This window comes from Rattus norvegicus, chromosome 8, assembly GCF_036323735.1.
Source record: "Rattus norvegicus strain BN/NHsdMcwi chromosome 8, GRCr8, whole genome shotgun sequence".
In the NCBI taxonomy this organism is placed as follows: domain Eukaryota; kingdom Metazoa; phylum Chordata; class Mammalia; order Rodentia; family Muridae; genus Rattus; species Rattus norvegicus.
In genome coordinates, this window is record NC_086026.1 from 55,471,787 (window position 1) to 55,491,999 (window position 20,213).

At 45.8% G+C, this 20,213-nt stretch overlaps 1 protein-coding gene across 1 annotated transcript; it reads left to right on the forward strand.

The window, feature by feature from the left end:
- The first annotated feature begins 31 nt into the window (after positions 1-31).
- On the forward strand, positions 32-15,866 carry Bud13 (BUD13 homolog). Its single transcript, NM_001025277.1, is given in 10 exon segments — positions 32-181; positions 2,708-2,798; positions 4,477-4,561; positions 4,995-5,765; positions 7,446-7,663; positions 8,786-8,888; positions 9,352-9,490; positions 9,709-9,893; positions 10,119-10,200; positions 15,527-15,866. Coding segments are annotated over 10 exon segments (1,911 nt in total). The 5' UTR covers positions 32-38; the 3' UTR covers positions 15,621-15,866.
- Positions 15,867-20,213: the final 4,347 nt, after the last annotated feature.

Sequence of the window (20,213 nt, forward strand, 5' to 3'; positions counted from 1 at the left end):
CCCACACGCCGAGCTGTTGCCCCGCCCTCACCGCTGCCATGGCGGCAGCTCCGCCGCTCTCCAAGGCTGAGTATCTGAAGCGTTACTTGTCTGGGACAGATGCTGGCTTGGAAGGAGGTCCAGAGTCCGGTCGCAAGCGGCGCAAAAAACGGCCGAAGCCGGGAGGCGCTGGCGGCAAGGGGTGAGTGGGCCGGTGGGGTGTCGCGCTGCCCGGCTGCGCCCTCGGCCGCAGCTCTTCCTCGTCCTGGCCCGCGCGGTGCTGTGAGAGCTGCTGACCCCGCTCGGAGCCCAGGCCCCGCTCCACTGCCCTGAGGCCGGCCTGAGGCTGCCCCTGGCAGCTCAGACCTCATCCTCTGAGCAGCGTCCTCCTTGTGTTAAAGGCAGCTAGAACTTAACTCACTTTCCCCCCGCATTTGTAGCCTTACGTCGTTCGGGTACAGGTTGAAAGTCGTGCCCCAAGAATAGCAGAGATAATTCAAAACCTTTTTCTTTATTTTATTTCTTTTTCTCGCCCTCCCTCCCTCCCTCCCTTCCTTTCTCTTTTTTTTCTCTCTTTTTTCTCCTTCCTTCCTTCCTTCCTTCCTTCCTTCCTTCCTTCCTTAATTTTAAGATCCAAAAGTCTATTTTTCTGGGGGTTCCAAAGTACCAGGAACTGATCTGGGAATCAAAAGACCCCGTGTCCTGTTACTCAAACCTACTATTATCATTAACAACTAACACGGGGACAGTTCACATCATGTGACTGGCCTCTTTCTAAAAATTTTGACCATGTAACTTTCAGGACATTGTAATAAGGCAGACGTTTGTTTTAAATACTATATACTTTCAGTTTTGAAAGAGCTATGCTGACAGAGTCCAGATGAAATATCCCTGTAGTAACTTGGCCACTGGAATCTGGAAACGTTGGGATAGGATATCTAACATGAACCCACATACAAAGGAAATTTCTGTATTTGTAGACTTTAGAGCAGCAGCCCTAATTTTAGCAGCTTACTGAAGGTACTATTTTGGATATAAAGTTGAAAACTCTGGAGGCTAATTCCATTCTCACCTTCCCCGCCCCCTTGGGTCTGCTAAGAGTTAAAGAAAGTACTGGATAGAATATAACGTGTGGCTCATCCTCTCTATGAGACTGCATCGTGATCTAACAGTATTATTCCCATATGACCCGTTGTACTGGGTAGAATAATTCCCCTATTGCCCAAATTTATCTTCACTGAGAACTTGAACATGACATCATTTATAGGTGGAATCTTCGTGGTGTTATCAGTTAAGATGAGCCTATATTCAGTTAAGGTGGGTGCTAAATTCAGTGTGGCTGATGTCCTTGGGAGAAGGGGCAATGCCAAGCAGGGGGGAGCGTTCACACTTTGGAGCGATACCGATTAGAATTAGAGTCCTAGCTGAGTTACTACAGCCTGAGTGGTCCAGGGCAAGAGGGTTAGTTTATCTCTCTGAGACTCATGTCCTAGTCCTCACAGTGATCTTGTCTATGCTACTTGTCTGAAATGGTTGCTGTGATTAGAGCTGTACCATGTGTGCCTGGCATTTCAAATAACCTCTCTGTAGCACAGTTCATCTAGGCCGCACACATTTATTGGATGTCACCACCTTACAGTAATTAGGGACCGGTTCCTGAAGTCCCCAGGGACTTAAGTGCCTTCACACAATGATACACTGGTTCCTGTAGATGCTTCATGTCCTTTTAAAATCATCTCTAGGTTACTTAAAAGCCCACTACAACTTAGATGGTATGCCAGTAGTTACATTATTTAAGCCACTGTAACCAAAGGAAGCCTGTATCTATTTAATGCATTAGCTATTCTTTTTTCCCCTGAGCGTTTTTTTAATCTGTGGCTGGTTAAGTTTGCAGTTGTAGAGTCCATGGGTATGGAGGGCTGAATACCTCCTGTGACAGTTATGTTGAAGAGGACTTGATGAACAAAAAAAAAAAAAAAAAAAAAAAAAAAAAAAAAAAAAAAAGCATTAGGCAGCAGGGTGTGGTGGTAGATGTCTAAAATCCCAGCCCAGGGGAGGCTGGGCAGGAGCAGAGCTGAAAGCTAGCTATATAGCGAGATGGTCTGGGAACAACAAAAAGGCAGTAAATAACAGAATGCCTTAGCCCTTGGCTGTTGGAGCATAGAAGTTAATGGGAATACGGGCTTATAAACACAAATCAAAGCATTCTAAGCGTGTGTAGAGGTATTTCTACTCCGGGACTAGGAGACAGTGAGCAAGAAAGAGAGGTCCAAGGAAGTTATTCAGGGCTGGGGCCCAAAGGAAATACGATTCGTGGTTAACCGAAGAGTAGGTCTGGCAGAAGGAAGGGGGTCCATCTGTGAAGAGTGATATTGCCAAAAGGTGGACAGTGACAGAGGAGTACACAAACACTGAGCCCATTGTTTAACTTCAAAAGCCAGTGGGAAGCTGGTGACAGTGGCTCTGACATGCCTGACAGCCTGAATTCAATCCCCTGAACCCACATGGTGGAGGGAGAGCACTGACTCCTACAAGTTGTCCTCTAACCTCCATGTGCATGCAGTAGCACATGGATACACCATCACACACACACACACACACACACACACACACACACACACACACACACACACACTATACACTAAATGTCAAAGAACAACAGGCAAATGTGCATCGGTGTGTGTCCCAGAATGAATTCCTTTTTGAGCTTTTTATTGTTCTCATCTAGAATGCGGATCGTTGATGATGATGTGGGCTGGGCGGCTATCTCTACCGATAAGCTAGAAAAGGAGGAGGAGGAGGATGGAGATTTGCCTGTGGTATGTATCTTGTGGAGACTCTTGTCAGGACTTGAAATGATCCACGCTTCTTGGCCTTGGTGCTGAGCAAGGGGAGAGGTGACACTTAGAGCTGCTTGGCACTGTTTTCCTTCTATGGTGCTTATACAAATGGTCCCAACTTACTGTTTTGACTATGCAGTGTTGTGAACATGATACATTTTCAGCAGTATGTGGTTTTGAATTTGATTTTTTTGGTATGATATTCTTACGGTGGGTAGTGGAAGTCAGTCAATGTGATCACAAGGAGAAGCAGACAATTCTCTGCATGTAAGAATGACTGATAGAGGGGCTGGAGAGATGGCTCAGCGGTTAAGAGCACCCGACTACTCTTCCAGAGGTCCTGAGTTCAATTCCCAGCAACCACATGGTGGCTCACAACCATCTGTAAAGAGATCCGATGCCCTCTTCTGGTGTATCTGAAGACAGCTACAGTGTACTTATATATAATAAATGAATACATCTTTAAAAAAAAAAAAAAGAAGAAGAATGACTGATAGACCTAGTGATTGAACACCAGCCATGCTAAATAAGCATAGAGGGTCTCACTCGGTTGTCAGCGCAGTCCTCTGAGTCCTGCTTTTAGAAATAAGGGCATTGAGACTCGAGATACTTGCCACAGGACACACAAGTGACAGAGCTATGACCCAGATCTCAGCTCATCTGTGTTTTGGGAAGCCCTCAGTGCCCAGAGAGAGTTGAAGCTTACATGAGGAATGAGCTAGCCTGTGATGTTGAATGCCATTAACTTCTCTGAGGCAGTTTGCTGGTTGATGGCCTTGGTTTGTCCTCGAAGGATTATGGTGAGAATTGAATAAGATAATTGTGAGATAGTGTCTTGCACAGCTGTTCTCTGTGACTACAACCTATTATCCCAGCCATTTTGAAGGTTTCTTCTGTAGAAAGGGATGAGAGGTCAGAGTAAGGGTGGAGGGAAAGAGCTTACATGATGGTAGATGTAAATTAAGAATGTTGTAACACGGGGTTGGGGATTTAGCTCAGTGGTAGAGTGCTTGCCTAGGAAGCGCAAGGCCCTGGGTTCGGTCCCCAGCTCCGAAAAAAAAAAGAACCAAAAAAAAAAAAAAAAAAAAAAAGAATGTTGTAACACTGTTCAGAAGCACAGTGGGCTGACTTGAAGGATGAGTTCTCTTGAAGGGACGTTTCTGTGAATGAACATTAGGAAGTTTGGAGGCAGCTATCCTTGAACGTTTTGTAATTTGGTGTATGACCTATCATTGTGCCTGCTCACAGGAAAGGTTTCAAATGGGTCATAAGCTTTGATTGGTGATAGGCACGTTAGGAAGGCTGTGCTCAAACAACATGAAATAATAAAAATGTAAAGGAATGGAGCTTTTTGCTTACAATTGGCAGTTGTATGCCAGCATGTTACTAGAAAGGTTTGTAATGAAAGGAATTTATCTTTGGAGAGAGACTGACTAGTTAGAGAAAGGTCTCCGTCAGTTATCACAGTGACATTGAGATGTTTATGGGACAAGAATTACTGAGGACCACTGCATGTTTCCTTACAGCCACACTGGTGTGTGGGCACTGGGTGTGTTAGGTTAGGAACTGGAATAGCTACAGCTCCAGGCTCTTGGGATGAGTACTCCTTGGCTAGATTCTGTGGTTTTTCCTTACTGTAGTGTCCCTACTCCTGCAGGTGGCCGAGTTTGTGGATGAGCGTCCAGAAGAGGTAAAGCAGATGGAGGCCTTCCGCTCCAGTACCAAGTGGAAGCTTCTGGGAGGTGAGTGTTAGCAGCAAATACAACTGCACGTCTCACTTCCAGTGATTATGAAAAACATGGTGGGAAAAAGATGTCAGGACTTCAGAAGGGCGTGGTCACATGGTCAGAGCCCACAGTTTTATCCATTTATTTTGTGACTGTTTCTCTGTTCTCCTGACTTTTCATAAACAAGGCTCTCCCATCTCCTCCTCCATCCCCCCTGTGTTTTCCTTTCTTGTACTTTAAGCCTCTGAGACAAAGTCTCAGTGTAGCCCAGGCTGCTGTGACTGGATCTTACTTACTGAGATCTGTTTAACTACAGAACATTCCTGGTGCCTGCTCATTTCTCATACATAGGTGACGAAAGAATTGTCTTGTAAGTGGGGTTTGTTACCCTTTATGCCATTAGGCCAGAGCACATTGTGGGAATCTTACCATTTGCTTTTGTGTTTAGGCTACAGTGAAGATGGACATTTTCATAATGATGACCAAGATCCATCTCCTCCCAGGAAGGCCCGTCATGATACCCCAGATGCATCTCCTCCCAGGAGGGTCCGTCATGGCACCCCGGAGCCATCTCCCCCAAGGAGGGTCCGCCATGACACCCCGGATCCTTCTCCCCCAAGGAGGGTCCGCCATGACAGCCCGGATCCATCTCCCACAAGGAGGGGCCATGACAGCCCGGATCCATCTCCCACAAGGAGGGTCCACCATGACAGCCCGGATCCATCTCCCCCAAGGAGGGTCCGCCATGATACCCCAGATCCATCTCCCCCAAGGAGGGTCCGCCATGACACCCCGGATCCTTCTCCCCCAAGGAGGGTCCGCCATGACTCAGATGCTTCTCCCCCCAGGAGGTCTCATCGTAATTCTTCAGCTGTATCTCCTAAGAGAGGCCATCATGGTTCCTCAGGCACCTCATCCCCAAGACAGGCCCATAACCACTCCCCTGCTGCAGCCCAGCATAGAAGGACTCTTGACTCTTCTGGTGCGCAGCACCACAGGAGGGCCCGTCACGATTCCCCTGATTTGGAACTGCCTAAAGCCAAGAGTAGCAAAGCTGCAGAAAGACCCTCTAGCAAGACAGTATCCCAGAGTGGGCTAGGACCCCCACACCCATCACTCTCCATGAACAGCAAGTACGAGCATGACTCTGACCTTTCTCCTCCACGGAAACGGCAAGCAAAGGCCCATTTTGGAGCCAAGAAGCAGCTTGACTCTAAAGGTGAGTGCAACACTGTGCATGAGAGCAGCTTCATCCCTGTGAGGGTCAGGACAGGTTTCTTTTGAAAAGTCCTGAAAAATGAGAGACTACACTAAGAGTTGAAAAATAAAAGGGTTTTGGGGAAAGTTTTGTGTCCTTTTGCTCACTCACCCTGCCCATAACAAGGCACAGATGGGGTGGGCTCAGAGGCTCAGGGATAAAGCATTGTCTTCACCAGTGCAGTAAAAGGAGAAAACTGACTTCTGAAAGTTGTCCTGACTTTCACATGTGGACGCCTGCACTCATATACACACATGTGCACATACAATAATAATAAATACAAATACACTTATGTACAGAAATATATAGACACAAAAGTGTCACAAAATGTGTCCGTTAGACAACATCACTGCTAGTGTTGTAGCCAGTGTCCCTGGGTGGCCTTTGGCATGCAGGTTGGGTGTAGTTGTGCCTGGCTGTGCAGAACATGTCTGTTGCCTGTGTAGTCTTGCCTGCTCTCTCCACTTAACAGTTTTCCCTGGGTTTGCTCTTAGGATATTTGTCAGCCATCCTGTACTGATGGCACAAAAGTGAATTCTTTCTCTCCCTCCCTCCCTCCCTCCCTCCCTCTCTCCTCCTCCCTTCCTTCCTTCCTTCCTTCCTCCCTCCCTTCCTCCCTTCCTTCCTTCCTTCCTTCCTTCCTTCCTTCCTTCCTTCCTTCCTTCCTTTAGATTTATTATATATACACACACATACACACACACACACACACACACACACACACACACACACACACACACACATTATGAGTACACTATTGGTCTCTTCAGACACACCAGAAGAGGGCATTGGATCCCATTACGGTTGGTTGTGAGCCACCATGTGGTTGCTGGGAATTGAACTCAGGACCTCTGGAAGAGCAGTCGGTGCTCTTAACCACTGAGTCATCTCTCTAGCCCTGGACTGTTTTTTTATCTTAGATCTCCTGGAGATTTAACTGATGGTTCCTGGGAAGCTGAGCAGTTATTTACTAGGTCAGAATGTGTGGCTGTTGCTACAACCTAGTACCCTCTACAGGGAGGCTTTTCAGGCAGTGACCGGTGACACTGTCATCTAGAACAGGCCCATTCAGGAAAGGTTTTTTACTTCATCATTTGTTCTAGCTACAGTTTTAATTTTAAAGTGAAATTACTTTGTTATTCTTGAGTCTGGGGACATCGGCATATACTCCAGGTCTTTCTGACTCTGCCACACTAAAGAGGACACTCAGCTCCTCTGCCAGTTCTGGAGAAGGTGGCAGTGGAGAGAAGATAGCATAGACCAGTGTCTGAGATCTCATATACTTTTCAAAGTGTCCAGACACTGGTGGCCAAGAAACAAAGCCCCTGCCTTTGTTCTCTGTGTCACTTGTGCCTGTGTTTTGGTTAGTCATTTTTTTTTTTTATAGGATAGCTAAATAGACTGTACCCCAGCTCGGTAAGTTCTCTTAAACATTCTTATAGGGAGATTAATTTATCCTCCCTCTCCTGTGCTGGGGACCAGAACCAGATCTGACACACTAGGTAGGCAGGCACTTCACTACTGATTCATCCCCATCCTTAATTCATTCTTTAATCCCTGGATTCTCTTAGACTCAGGAGATTTCATAGATGCTTTTGACCTAGGAAACATCATAGTCATTCTTTGGTCTTTTCTACCTAGGTGTCTGCCAAAAAGCATCTGATTCAGATCTTTCTCCTCCACGGAAAAACAGTAAGTCAGGGCACCAGGATTCTGATTCAGATCTGTCACCACCACGGAATAGACCAAGACGCCAAAGCTCTGACTCTGACCTCTCTCCACCACGGAGAAGACAGAGGACCAAATCTTCCGACTCTGACCTCTCTCCACCTCGAAGGAGTCCCCGTTCTGGGAAGAAGGTGAGTTTCTAGGAGTCGTGTCTTTGTCACAGTGACTTCTCCCTTCTAGCTTTCCAGACACTGCAGAGGTTCCACAGAGAACGAGAAAAGTGGTACAGGAACTTGGAGTTAGAAGCATTCCTGGAACTTTCTCTGAAGGTGACATGGGTATAACTGGTCTTAGCTGGACTGGAGCAGAGGCTTGGGGATCCAGAATGTTGGAGGTTTGAAGGCTGTGCAGTTACTGCACCCAAATGGTGCTCAAAATGTTTGATTTTGGACTGTTGCATTTCTGGTTTTGGATCAGGAGTGCGCAACTGGACCAGATTTCCCAGGAGGCCCCTGCCTCTCATCGCCTACAGTGTTCCAGTCCCATCTTAGTGTCTCCAGGAAGTCTCAGTGTCTTGTCTTTGTTGTTTTGAGTGCTCTCCAAGGCTGGCCTTGAACTTCTGACACATCCTCTTCCCACCTGGTGATACACAGGCTGGCACCACCTGTTTTCCTATTAGCAAATTGAGCCTTACAGATTATAGAGTGCAGTTAGTGCAGGACCCAGTGAAACCAACCATAGCTCTAAGGTCTACTCTGCTACGTAGTATCTGTGAGATCGGGCAAGAAACTCTGTTCCTCTAAATCTCAACTTTCTGTGTTTTAAAATGTGCATAACTGTGCTGTAGGGGACTCTATCTTAAAAAAAGAGAAAAGTCATACAAATTTGTAGCTCCTTCAATGTGCCCGATGTTTGCGTTTCTGTTTTCTTTAAAATTTGATACCATAAAGTGTTCTGCGAGATTAGATGTTTCCCACTCTTTGTCGTGAGCTCTGTGGTCAATTAATGAGAATATGAAACTAGAGGTTTTGGTTTGGTTATAGCTGACAGCCAGGCACATGGGCCGCTGTTTGCCTCCTGGCCCACTGGTGTTGCTGTCGCCTCTTATCTTGCACAGACTGCATACATGTCTTCCTCTTGCACAGACTGCATACATGTCTTCCTCTTGCACAGACTGCATACATGTCTTCCTCTTGCACAGACTGCATACATGTCTTCCTCTTGCACAGACTACATACATGTCTTCCTCTTGCACAGACTACATACATGTCTTCCTCTTGCACAGACTGCATACATGTCTTCCTCTTGCACAGACTCCACACATGTATTCCGGAGCAAAAACTGGGTTGGTCGCCGATGTTCAGCGGGAGCATCAGGAGCTCAAGAAACAGGACCAAGACGCCACCGACCTCGGAGGTACCATTGTGAGCGTGCATGGGCCTCTTTCGGCTCATGTAGCTCTCTTTTCTCTGTTTTTAATGTGTCTGGTTGTATTTGCTAGCTGAAACGTCCTTGCTTCTATGTCTCTGCCCTGCTTGTGTGTAGTACTTTAACCTCAGTAGTCCAAGCACTTCTTTCCTTCCTAATATGTTAATGTTGGTAGGAGCCACTACAGTCTGTCTGCAGAGTTCTTCCAGCAAAAGACCCCAAGCAGTTGGTTTCTAGTATATGTGCTGCCGAAGCGAGCACAAGCAGTTGGTTTCTAGTGCTAGAATGTTACCTCTGACTGCGATACCTGGTGTTTATCTTTAAAATGTGATTTTCTCTTTCTTTTTTTTCTTTTTTTTGGAGCTGGCGACCGAACCTAGGGCCTTGCACTTGCTAGGCAAGCGCTCTACCACTGAGCTAAATCCCCAACTCGTGACTTTCTCTTTCATAGCTCAGTTTGAATTCACTGAAACTGTATTTCGAGACAAGTCTGGTCGGAAGAGGAATTTGAAGCTGGAGCGCTTGGAACAGAGGAGAAAAGCAGAGAAAGACTCAGAGCGAGATGAGCTGTATGCTCAGTGGGGGAAAGGGTAAGGCGCCCCTAAGCACAAAGCTGGACTGCAGGACCAGAGCCAGCAGTTGCCTTGCTTTTCTGGGAGCTGATACAGTGAGCCTCAGGTGCAGAGTCTCCTGAGATGGTCGGGATTCTGTGGCTGCTACAAAGAGGGAGTTCTGCAAGGCAGCATTGTGGTCTCTCAGTGTCAGAGGGAGTGAGAGTTCTCAACCAGGATGATTCTTTTTTTCCCAGGCTTGCCCAGAGCCGGCAGCAGCAACAGAATGTAGAAGACGCAATGAAGGAGATGCAGAAACCTCTGGCTCGCTACATAGATGATGAAGATCTAGATCGGATGCTGAGAGAGCAAGAAAGAGAAGGGGACCCGATGGCCAACTTCATTAAGAAGAATAAAGCTAAGGAGAACAAGAATAAGAAAGGTGAGACTTGGGGTTGCTGGAGCCTGAGGTAGTTGAGAGAGTTGTCAGAGGGCTGTGCGTAGCTTTTCCCAGAGAAGGCTGCCCCACACTACTGTAATGCCCCAGTGTTGGGAAGTTTGGGTCAAAATAATAGGAACTTTCATGAAGAATTTTCTTCCCTAGCCAGCTATCTCTGAGTTAAATTGTGTCAGTAGCTAATTTCCTTTTTCCCATTCCTGTCTTTAGTGAGGCCTCGCTACAATGGTCCTGCTCCTCCTCCCAATAGATTCAACATTTGGCCGGGGTATCGCTGGGATGGAGTGGACAGGTAGGTCTATTTCCTACATTTTTGTTTTCTCTTCTGCTTAACCTTAACCTTTTCTGTTTTCTTTTCCCTTTTTTTTTTTTTTTTTCTTCTTGATACAGGGTCTCACTACATAGCCAGGCTGACCTCATAGGTACTGGAAATACAGCATGGGAACCACAGTAGGCTTTGTCCATTGTCTTAGATCCCTCTCCATGTGTCCTCTCTCTGCAGTCACAGGGAGTAGTGTGCAATGTGTGCTTCAGTTCCTGAGCTCTAAGTTCCCAGGGCCTGGATTTCTCGTTTCCTTTCCATGTACTGAAAGAGCTCAGGATGAGCACCTGGCACCCAGACACACTGAGTGTGTGTACCTCTGTAAAACTTGGAGACCCCAGGAAGCCTTGCTTATGTTTATTATACACTTAGAGTTATTATATGAAAAATTAAACAATGTTTTAAAAGCATTTATTATATGCTAATATAATTACTATTACTTTTAAGGAAAAGTAATTATTTAAAAAAGAAACCAAAATAATTGGTTTAGCTTTTTTGTAAATATCATTAATGACTAGACTAATAGTAGACAGCTGGGTTCTGAATTTGACTATTGGGCAGTGTTTCTCTGAGATGCAGGAGAAGGACCCAACCTGCCATGTCACTAGCAGAAGAGGAAGGTGTGGCACACAGAAAAGCTGTCTCCTTTAAGGCTGCTATGTGGGTCTGAAGCCATGGAAGGAACTATTGAAACTTTTGAGGCTTTTTTTTTTTTCTTTGAGACAGGGTCTCTGTATAGTCCTGGCTCACCTGGAACTCTAAATAGGCAGGCTGGCCTGGGACTTGTAGATCTACCTACCAAGTTCTGGGATTAAAGGCATGTGCCACCACGCCTGTATAATTCATGGTCCTTTTTTTTTCCTTCTTTAATTTTATTTTTTACGTATGGGTGTTTTTGCCTGCATGTAAATCTGTGCAGGAAGTAATCTTGGCAGCCTGAAGGGTGTGTCAGATCTTTTGAGACAGGAATTACAGTTAGGTGCTAGGAATTGAACCCAGGTCCTCTGGAAGAGCAGCTCCTGAGCCACCTTTCCAGTCATGGTCTTTTTATACTTTACGTCTTTTACTGGTGCACACTGTGAGTCATATATTGGTCATGTAGCATGAAGGTTTGCTGAGTTTTACAGACCTTCCAGATGTTGACGTTTTTAATTCTACAGCATCAGAAAAATCACTTGGTATGTTGAGAAGGTTCTCTGAGACACATGCTGGGCTTTGTTCAGATTATTTTCACATTCTTCTGATTCTGCCTCGTGACTGATGCCTTAGTGTACACTAAGCAATGACGTGGGATGGTGGATCAGTTAGGCCAAGGTGGCTCGAGTTTACAGAACTGTCCTGATATCTCAGTTGTGTTCTGTCAGTTGCTAGGACGACGCTCCAGCTGCTCTGAGTCCAGAATTCCCATTTGATGGCTTTCAGGTCTCCCTTGAGATTTCCCATCTGCTCACCCACTTGGAGACAGTTTTTTCTTTTTGGAAAATATTTGTAAATGGTTTTTGAAGTTTTGCCTGCTGATTGCAAATTCTGTTCACCATAGAATTGCTTTCTGTTTATAACCTGTCTCCTGCCTCCCCTTCCTCTTTGGGACAGGGTCTCTGTAGGCCAATCTGGTTTAGAGCTGGCAATGTAGCCCAAACTGACCTTGAACTCAGACCCTCCGGCCATAGCCTCCTGACTATTGAAATTATATGTGGGTGACACTGTAACTAGCTAACTGTTTTTGAGTACACGTTATTTTCCTGTGGTTTATTTATTAGCTCTTTTATTTGTGAGAGATACACAGTGGAATTTTGGGTCCTGCTGCATTTCTCTGTTGGTTTTTGTCTGTAGAATTTTACTCTACCTCGAACCCCTGTCTCCCTTGCAGTGGGCAGCAGCTAATATCTCGGCTCAGGTCTTGCTCTGGTGCTGCACTCTAACAGGGCTGGTAGTGGTCCTCTGGGCATGCATAGTGAGTCACCAAAGCTTGGGGTGACGTTGCTTTAGATAACCAGGGCTTCTCCCCTTTGCAGTACCTCGCTCCCAGAACTTAATTTTGTAGCCACTCTTCCACTGCCACTAACACCTCAACCCAGTCAGCCCATGGTTCTGCCTGTGGTCTACTTGAGCTGTGTGGACTGAGAACTTACCCTCTGGCAAATCCACTCCTATTGGATTTTTTCCTGCTTTAACACTCACCCATTTAAACCACTCACAGTTTAAACCACTATTTATTTTGTCCAGGTTTTATAGTTGCTACTTAAGGGTCAGAATCCACTTCCCACTACCCAGCCTAAGTCATAGTCCTCTGTCCCTCAGGCTGCTTCTAGATCTGACTCCAGCTCTTCCTGAGGTCAAAGCCTTGGAGGGACTGCTGTTGCTGGCTGCTGTGCTTGCTGGTCACCCTGCAGAATCCCTGCCAGCAGGGTTTTCCTGAACTCCCACTTGCTCTGTAGCCACAGGTAGATCTGGTCAGAGTAGTGCCTGCCTGTCAGCAGAGTGCCTGCTGCGCAGTTCATTTCTTTGGCTTTATTGGAGTCCCAAATGTAAACTCTATCTGACCTAGCTTTGTTTTTTTTTTTTTTTTTTTTTTGGTTTGTTTCATTTTTGTTTTTAACTTTAATAATTGTCCATCATCATCCTACATCATCTGAGTACATTTACATTTTTAGTATTCTTGAAATGAATATATCATTTCACCAGGTTTCTCATCTATATACATAAACACAACATTTATATGTGCACAATGTTTTGTCTCACAGGAAAATAAATGAATAAGATGATAAATAATAAAAAAGGAGGGGTTGGGGATTTAGCTCAGTGGTAGAGCGCTTGCCTAGGAAGCGCAAGGCCCTGGGTTCGATCCCCAGCTCCGAAAAAAAGAACCAAAAAAAATAAATAAATAAAAAAGGAGGGGGTGGCAATTCAGAGAGAGAAAAGTGTGAGGTGGGGAAGGAATTTGAAGTTTGTGGTCTGCTCACCATTTACTTGAACCTCACCCAGAATTGGCTTCCATAATGACCCGTTCCTGTTCTTTGTTCTGTCTTGGCCCCTGTGAATGCCTTCCTCTGTTACCCTGCAGTGTTTTTCAGTTCTCCTTCTGGAACCCTCACTGCCCTCACTCCTGCTTCTTCTGGTTGCCTCTTTCCGAGCCAGGCCTTCAGCCATTGCCTGTGTAGTTCAGCTCTGTAGTCCATCCTCTGTGCAGTTCACACGTGCAGAGCATCCCTGCCTGGGAGGTGTCATTGTCATTCATCTGGTCTCTCAGACTGCTCACCCTGAGGCACACTGACCCCTCAGTTACCCAGTCCTACTGTTCTTACCTCAGGTGGCCCCTGTTGCATCCCTGCCTGGCATCACTGTCTGATCACTGCCTGCATTCATCTGTCTCACAGGCTGCTGTGCTGACTTTCTTACTGCTCTTCTCTAGACATGTCTCTGAAATGGCGTTTTAAGTCCATATTCCCTGGGCGAAATCTTTATTTGTCTGTTTTTATGATGTCTTAAACTCACTGGGATTTGGCTTCTGCCTGTCTTTGCAGTGTTGACTCATGGCCACACCCTTTGTCACAATGTGGGCTCTGGCCACACCAAAGAAACCCCCCACCCCTTACCCCTTGCAGACCAGGGCTCTTGTTTCTGTGCCTGTGTGTTTGTTATTTTCACGCATAGCTTGCGGGCCACTCCCACAAAGGCCCTCGCTCAGTCCTTCCCAATCCTTTTACCGTCCACTATCCCCACCCCCACTCCCATGAGCTCATTCTGTTTTCTTTGATATCCCACACACATTCCTAACACAGTTTTTCCTTTTATTTGTTTCAGTTTTTAATTTAACTTTATTTTATTTATTTATTTATTTATTTTTTTTTTTTGGTTCTTTTTTTCGGAGCTGGGGACCGAACCCAGGGCCTTGCGCTTCCTAGGTAAGCGCTCTACCACTGAGCTAAATCCCCAGCCCCTTAACTTTAATTTTTTGTTTGTTTTTGTGGGTGCTTTAGCTGTATGTCTGTGCACCACCCCCAGGGCAGAGCAGTTTTGGATTCCTGGGACTAGAGTTGCAGATGGTAGTGAGCTGACATAGGGGTTCTCTAGAGGAACCCCAGTGTTCTTAATCGCTGAGCCATCTCTGCAATCTTGTGTGTGTGTGTGTGTGTGTGTGTGTGTGTGTGTGTGTGTGTGTGTGTGTGTACACTTGTGTGTCAGAGTCTGTAATCCAGAAGTGGGTCTTGGATCCCCTGGAGCTGGAGTTAAAGATGATTGTGAGCCCATGCAATAATGCTGGGGATGAAAGTTTGGTTTTGCAAGAGCAGCAAATGCTTTTAATGCCTGATCCTTTTCTTCAGCCCTGGCTTTTGCTTATTAGTTACTTGTTTAACTGTCTGTGTCACTTGTCTGAGTTTGTCAGGACAGGGGCTGTGTCATTCACTTTCCTGCCCTGATCCTTCCATAGCACCTAATGTCCAGTGAGAACCTGGTACGTATGTAAGCAGTGGTTAAATTGTGGTGCCTATCGGTGTCGGCCACGAGTGAGTTGTGCTTTGTTTTTGTACGGTGTATTGAGCTATGGCTCTGTCTCTACCACTGAGTTACACCCCAGCCTTCTTTACTATTTATTCTGAGGCAGGGCTTCATGAAGTTGTCCAGGTTAACCAGGAGCTAACTCTGTAGCCATGCAGGCCTTGAATTTGTGATCTTCTTTCCTTTGGAGTATCTGGAATTTAAGGCCAAGCTGTGTTGAGTCTCTGTAGAGAGTGTGAAGGTTTGAAATAGTTGTCCAAGAGTCTGATAGTTGTCTAATAAGCCTGATCCAGGACTGAGAAAGAGGGCTAATTTGTGGGCTGGAGAGATGGCTCAGAGGTTAAGAGCACCCGACTGCCCTTCCAGAGGTCCTGAGTTCAATTCCCAGCAACCACATGGTGGCTCACAACCATCTGTAAAGAGATCCGATGCCCTCGTCTGGTGTATCTGAAGACAGCTACAGTGTACTTATATATAATAAATAAATAAATCAAAAAAAAAAAGAGGGCTAATTTGTGTGTATTGTTGCTTTGGTTTTTTAGCATATGGTTTAAATATTTTCCCATGAACAGCTTTTCCTTTCTTTTTGTTTGTTTATTTGAGACAGAGTTTCTCTGTGTAGCTCTGGCAGTTCTGGAACTCTCTGTAGTCCAGGCTGGCTTCAAACTCAAATCTGCCTGCCTCAGCCTCCTGAGTGCTGGGATCAAAGGCGTGTGCAACCACTGCTTGTCTCCTCTCCACTTTTAAAATGAACGTTGAGAGTTTTGGCTGACTAGAATTTTTCTTTTGATTGCAGATCCAATGGCTTTGAACAGAAGCGCTTTGCCAGGCTTGCCAGCAAGAAAGCTGTGGAGGAGCTTGCCTACAAGTGGAGTGTTGAGGACATGTGACCTCCTGAGGCCGTGCGATGCTGAGGTGCCTGTAGCAGCACCTCGCACCCAGCTCTAATGGAGTCTTGCTAAGAGACACGGACAGCAACTTGCTGTCACTCTGACCTTTGGGCTAGACACCTAATCTTGGCTGTGTCCTATGTGTCTGTTGTTTTGGCAGGACACGGTGACTTCTTTATCCCAGTGTTTGTTCTTGGCCAGTGCTTTTCTTTTTCTTAAAAATAAACACATATTTATTTTTTGTAATCATTTCCTAACTGGGTATTCTGCTTGGGAAAGAATTCCAGCTAATATCAAAGTTCTGGGGGTCATGGGAGTAATGAGTGATTGGAGTTTTCATTAACTGTGTGAGTAAAAGCACACACTGTGTGTGAAAATCAGAATTTGGCGTTAAACCAGGTTCAGGAGTATTGGACCTTATGTGTGATACATGTTAGTGGGAAAGGTGGCTACTGAGGCCCAGAAAATTTGGTTATATGGACAAAAATGAAGTGGGATCCCTTTCTCATATCACGTCAGCAGTCCTAAAGCAATTAAGGACCCAGATGAACTGAACAGTGAAGCTAGAACGTGGCTCATATGGGGCCCTGGGTTCTGAGCCCCAAAAAGAAATGATAAAATCTGGTAGGAACACATTGATGGTAGTACCACAGGGTAAAGGCAGCTCACACAGACTGATCACTCTGGCTACCGCATAAAGAGGCTTCTCTGTGCAGCAGAGCAGGTCCTGTCAGAGTTAAGGATGACTACAGTCGCCCAGAAGACACTGGCAATGTTTAACAGTGAGGGATTGCGGACATGAAGGATCGACTGCGTGACAGAACTCTACAAATCAACTGAAATAGAATAGAGAAACGCAACTGAAAATACAATAGAGGAAACGAAACCTAGACATCAGGTCAGCACAGTCTCACTCCCAGTTAACTATCCTAGATAGCTAGTCAGCACAGTCTAACTCCCAGTTAACTATCCTAGATAGCTAGTCAGCACAGTCTAACTCCCAGTTAACTATCCTAGACATCTAGTCGGCACAGTCTCACTCCCAGTTAACTAAACCTAGATAGCTAGTCAGCACAGTCTAACTCCCAGTTAACTATCCAAGACAGCTAGTCAGCACAGTCTCACTCCCAGTTAACTATCCTAGATAGCTAGTGAGCACAGTCTAACTCCCAGTTAACTATCCTAGATAGCTAGTGAGCACAGTCTCACTCCCAGTTAACTATCCTAGACATCTAGTCAGCATAGTCTAACTCCCAGTTAACTATCCTAGATAGCTAGTGAGCACAGACTCACTCCCAATTAACTAAACCTAGATAGCTAGTCAGCACAGTCTAACTCCCAGTTAACTAAACCTAGATAGCTAGTCAGCACAGTCTAACTCCCAGTTAACTATCCTAGACAGCTAGTCAGCACAGTCTTACTCCCAGTTAACTATCCTAGACATCTAGTCAGCACAGTCTCACTCCCAGTTAACTAAACCTAGATAGCTAGTGAGCACAGTCTAACTCCCAGTTAACTAAACCTAGATAGCTAGTCAACACAGTCTAACTCCCAGTTAACTATCCTAGACAGCTAGTCAGCACAGTCTCACTCCCAGTTAACTAAACCTATATAGCTAGTCAGCACAGTCTAACTCCCAGTTAACTAAACCTAGATAGCTAGTCAGCACAGTCTAACTCCCAGTTAACTATCCTAGATAGCTAGTCAGCACAGTCTCACTCCCAGTTAACTAAACCTAGATAGCTAGTCAGCACAGTCTAACTCCCAGTTAACTATCCTAGATAGCTAGTCAGCACAGTCTCACTCCCAGTTAACTATCCTAGACATCTAGTCAGCACAGTCTCACTCCCAGTTAACTAAACCTAGATAGCTAGTCAGCACAGTTTCACTCCCAGTTAACTAAACCTAGATAGCTAGTCAGCACAGTCTCACTCCCAGTTAACTATCCTAGACATCTAGTCAGCACAGTCTCACTCCCAGTTAACTATCCTAGACATCTAGTCAGCACAGTCTCACTCCCAGTTAACTAAACCTAGATAGCTAGTGAGCACAGTCTAACTCCCAGTTAACTATCCTAGATAGCTAGTCAGCACAGTCTCACTCCCAGTTAACTAAACGCACATAAAAACATTTTCTATTCTGCAGCTGTTAGTACGGCAAAACCGGCTCTCATGGAGGAGGGAAACTCCGTTTCAGCTGGTGTCTGTTGGATGCAGATGAGCAGGACATCTGGGAAGTAAGATTGGGAAGCCGTCCTGTGTGGTCGGTCGTTGAGAGTGGGCACTGGGGCATGCTGCGAGAAACAGCCTCAGCCACATCATTCGCTAACTGAGCCTGTGAGCTATTCAACTTCTCTGAGCCTTAGCTACCTCTGTGAACCAGAAGAGTGCACCTCATGTTTACCGTGAGTTTAAAACTGCCTGGCCTACAGTGACTGACTGTCCTTAGCTGTCAGCATCCTTGTATCAAGTGTGGTAAGCATCTTCCAGGGTGGCTCTCTAGCACCCAAGCCCTTGGGTGCTCCCCTGCCAGAGTGAATAGGGCTGGCTTGTCATCATGAATGATGTGTCAGAACTATGAGACTCCTGAAAGGTCATGAAAGACAAGTATACTCCGCTCTGTCTTGGATGGCTTGGTGTGAAGAAAGATCTCCCTGTTGAACACTCCAGCCCTCCAGGGGGTCATGTGAAGACTGAGGCTTTCCCCCCTGGGCAGCAGCAGGCAGAAGCCAAAGTTAGGTGCCTACAGCCCTCATCTGTAACTTGACCCAAGCCTTTATGGGTAGAGCCACTGGCTCCAGCTCTGTGACTCATAAAAGCTACGACAATAGATGTTTTACATCTTCTTAAAAACAGAACAAGTCCATAACATTATTGAGTTAAATTACAGTGTACGATCCTTTGAGCGTAGACTCAGTGGGTTTTGATAAATCATGGAGATGTGCAACCGTCAGCATAATGAATCTGAGACGTTGCGTTGTGTTCCTTCCTGGTCAGTCTGGACAACCCTGGCCCACTTCCTACCTCCCCAAGAAGATTTGCTGCTCTGAGACTGATGTGATGTGAGTGCGACCGTCATCTAATCTGTGGCCTTTGTGTCTCTGGCTTCCACAATGCCGAATGTGTCCCAGTCCCATCCACGTCTCTCCTTTTGACTGAATAGCTCCACGTGTATGCTCATCACACATATTTTATTCATGTGGTCCACACTCTTGATTGTTACGAATACTGCTGCTATGTCTAATTGATATACACGGTTTGGGGTGGATGCTTTTATTTTCTCTAGTGATGTGTGTGTGTGTGTGTGTGTGTGTGTGTGTGTGTGTGTGTGCACAGACTTAGGAGTGGGATCATGGAGTCACATAGAACTCAATGTTTTGACTTGTTGAGTCAAACGTGTATGAGAGAGAGTTCTGGCTTCCCTGCAACCTTGCCCGTACTTCCTGTTTTTACTGCAGCTATCCTCATGGATGGATGGTAGTAAGTCTGTGATACTGAGCTCCACAATGGATGACAGTGTTGAGCATCTTAACATATCTTCATGTTTATTCAGGGACTTCACCCATTGTTCATGTATCTATAAGGACCCTGTATATGTATACACACATGTACATCATATGCATAAATATATGTATATGCACATTTTTCTTTTTTTTTTTTTTGTAGACAGGGTGTTAGAACCAATGCTGGTGTTTAAGCCTCACACGGGGCACAGCACTAGATATGTAAGCAGAGCATGGTGACCCATGACACATCCTAGCACTCGTGAGGTGGACGGAGAAAGACCAGGATCATGGATCAGCCTGGACCTCGGGAGACCCTGTCTCAAAAACAAGCAAACGTATACATGAGAGTGGTTTCCTAGCTGTGTCCTTCAGAGGAACCTGTCTGAACTAGTTCCATGATGAATATCTCTATGTAGTTTGGATAGCAGGAATCAAGAAGGGAAGTGATGCAGGTACTATTTTTTAAAGATTTGTTTATTTTATGCATACAAGTACACCATATCTGTCTTCAGACACACAGAAGAGGGCATCAGATCTCATTGCAGATGGCTGTGAGCCACCATGTGGTTGCTGGGAATTGAACTCAGGACCTCTGGAAGAGCAGTCAGTGCTCTTAACCGCTGAGCCATCTCTCCAGCCCATGGGTACTATTGCTAAGGGAGTTGGTAAACAGATGAAGTTCTATGGTGGAATGTTATTTAAAGTCGGGGCCAGGGGTTGGGGATTTAGCTCAGCTGTAGAGCGCTTGCCTATCGAGCACAAGGCCCTGGGTTCGGTCCCCAGCTCCGAAAAAAAGAGAAAAAAAAAAAAGTCGGGGCCAGTGAAGTGGTCCGGTGGATAAAGGCACTTGCTGCCACACCTGACAGCCTGAGTTCGTTCCTGGGGATCCACACAGTGGAAGGAGCCTTCACACACTCACGGGTGTACATGCTCACAAACACAAAATTAAGGGTAATTTTTTTTTTTTTGGTTCTTTTTTTTGGAGCTGGGGACCGAACCCAGGGCCTTGCGCTTCCTAGGTAAGTGCTCTACCACTGAGCTAAATCCCCAGCCCAAGGGTAATTTTAAAAAGAACAATGAAGGCAGAA